The sequence below is a fragment of the Vigna radiata genome, unplaced genomic scaffold (genome assembly GCF_000741045.1).
Source record: "Vigna radiata var. radiata cultivar VC1973A unplaced genomic scaffold, Vradiata_ver6 scaffold_23, whole genome shotgun sequence".
In the NCBI taxonomy this organism is placed as follows: Eukaryota; Viridiplantae; Streptophyta; class Magnoliopsida; order Fabales; family Fabaceae; genus Vigna; species Vigna radiata.
Window position 1 is genome coordinate 1,521,750 of NW_014541837.1, and position 2,647 is coordinate 1,524,396.

The 2,647-nt window shown below is 44.7% G+C and overlaps 1 protein-coding gene across 1 annotated transcript; it reads left to right on the forward strand.

Moving 5' to 3' along the window:
* The first annotated feature begins 206 nt into the window (after positions 1–206).
* LOC106778516 (UDP-glucose flavonoid 3-O-glucosyltransferase 7-like) lies at positions 207–2,641 on the forward strand. Its single transcript, XM_014666490.2, has 2 exons — positions 207–2,365; positions 2,516–2,641. The coding sequence occupies exon 1, from the start codon at positions 356–358 to the stop codon at positions 1,772–1,774; it is 1,419 nt and encodes a 472-aa protein (XP_014521976.1). The 5' UTR covers positions 207–355; the 3' UTR covers positions 1,775–2,365; positions 2,516–2,641.
* Positions 2,642–2,647: the final 6 nt, after the last annotated feature.

Sequence of the window (2,647 nt, forward strand, 5' to 3'; positions counted from 1 at the left end):
AAAACACCATTACATATTGTAATATACATTCAACTATAAATCTTTCTAAATTTAGTGTCTCACGACGAAAGTAAGCATATCTATGTTAGCTCCAACTTTCTTCACAATCTTACCAAAGATGAAACGTTCAAGGATCATTGCAATTCTCAAAATAAAGTATCATTATTAAAATTGAAGCACTCGAGAAACTACGAAAATTACTAGGAATGATCTATGTGGCCTGATGTGTATTCATTGGTTGTATGTTTTTCCTTTGGACCACTCTGACGGGAAATATATTCTCTAGCGGTGATTGTGAGAGTATAAAATGGTAGTGATATAGGAGGAAGACACGAAATTGAGACAGCAAAAGGCCATGGAGGAAACGAGGCCACTCAAACTCTACTTCATTCATTTCCTAGCAGCAGGTCACATGATCCCTCTATGCGACATAGCCACCCTCTTCGCCTCTCATGGCCACCATGTCACCATCATCACCACCCCTTCCAACGCCCTAACTCTCCGCAAATCCATCCCCTCCCACCCCTTCCTCCGCTTCCACACCGTTCCATTTCCCTCCCAAGAAGTCGGTCTCCCCGACGGCATCGAAAACATCTCCTTCATCACCGACCCTGATCACCTCGGTAAGGTCTTCAACGCCACCACCATGCTCCAAACTCCCATCCAGAACTTCGTGGAGGAGAATCCACCTGATTGCATCGTCGCCGACTTTCTATTTCCCTGGGTTGATGACTTGGCCAACAACCTTAAAATCCCTAGACTTGCCTTCAACGGCTTCTCTCTCTTCACCATTTGCGCCCTACACTCCTCCTCCAACTCTTCCAATTCTCTTCTCTGTCCGACCCTCCCTCACCCCATAACCCTCAACGCATCACCGCCGAAGGAGTTGACCGAATTCCTTGATAAGATGATGGAGACGGAGCTCAGAAGCTACGGCCTAATCGTGAACAACTTCGCGGAGCTCGACGGAGAAGAATACATCCAGTACTACGAGAAAACGACGGGGCACAAGGCTTGGCATCTTGGGCCGGCCTCTCTCATACCCAGAACCCCTGAAGAGAAAGCAGAGAGGGGCATGAAGAGCGTGGTGAGTATGCATGAGTGCTTGAGTTGGCTTGACTCCAAGGCGAAAAACTCGGTGGTGTACATATGCTTTGGGAGCCTTTGTCATTTCCCTGATAAACAGCTTTACGAGATTGCATGCGGGATTGAAGCGTCAGGTCATGGGTTCATATGGGTGGTGCCGGAGAAGAAGGGGAAGGAGGAGAGTGAGGAAGAGAAGGAGAAGTGGATGCCCGAGGGGTTTGAAGAGAGGAATGCAGAGAAGGGGATGGTTATCAGGGGGTGGGCTCCGCAGTTGGTTATCCTTAACCACCGTGCCGTTGGAGCATTCTTGAGCCATTGCGGGTGGAATTCCACCGTGGAGGCTGTGAGTGGTGGCGTGCCCATGATTACGTGGCCGGTGCACGGAGAACAGTTCTACAACGAGAAGCTGATAAGCGAGGTGCGGGGAATTGGGGTGGAGGTGGGCGCAGCAGAGTGGAGCAGCATAGGGTTTGGTGAGAGAGAGATGTTGGTGTGCAGAGAGAGCATTGAGAGAGGTGTGAGGCGGATAATGGACGGTGGTGATGAAGCGCAAGAAGTGAGACGGCGTGCACAAGAGTTTGGGGAAAAGGCGCGAGAAGCTGTTGGAGAAGGAGGTTCATCTCACAAGAATTTAACAGCACTCATTCATGATCTTATGCGGCTCAGGGATGCCAAGCTTCTCTCTTAGCTTAATAGCCATTTTTTCCATGGATTTCTTTTAGCTTTCTGGTTCTTCAATGGTCACAATTGCCTCAGAGATTAAAAAAAAAGAAACAAAAAACAAAAAACAAAACAAAATATTATTTTACGCATGATTTCACGTAACCACAAATCGGGTATATCCCATCTTTGTAAGAAAAAGCTTATTTGATAACATTTCACTATTATTTTTGACAATTTTTATCGAGCTAAAATAGTCTTATCAAAATTTAACTTTTGTAATTTTAAAAAGGATTCCGTTATTTTGACACCATAAATTTGACACTCATTTGACACTGCCACGTGTCAACATGCTATTGGCCAATAAATTTTTTTTTTTTTTTTTTAAATTTTGTCTGAAAAATGCAGTTTTAGAGAGAGAATGTTTTCCTTTTCTACCCCTGGACATTTTGAGTTTGAATGTGAAGGATTGGTTCTGTCTCAGAATTGGTTTCTCTCTCACATTTATCGTCTTCTCCATTAACGCTCACGGACTACTCTTCTCCACAATCTCGTCGTCTCCATTGCTCTCCACTGCTCTGAAATGGCAAGTTCCGGATTCGAGCATCGCTGGACGAAGGTAAGTTCCTTTATTGTGGGTTTGGGTATTTGGATTTGTGTTTGGGTATTCGGTTTTAGGTTTGGGTTTAGGGTTTTTTTATGGTTTCTTGTGGGTTGTGTATGGTGTTTGTTTGTTATTTGATTTGGATTGTTATTTTGTTATGGACAGTTGAGTGTGCGTCATTCATTTTCAACCATGTATATTAGCGCTCTCAACGAACGGTTGACAGAGGACCAAAGGGAAGTCATCTCCAAGACTCCATTTTTTTGGTTTTTAGAGTTCAGTGGTAAAGTGACATTG

What these genes read in the sequence shown, in the direction of transcription:
- LOC106778516 (XM_014666490.2), top strand. Translation starts at nt 356, where the DNA reads ATGGAGGAAACGAGGCCACTCAAACTCTACTTCATTCATTTCCTAGCA.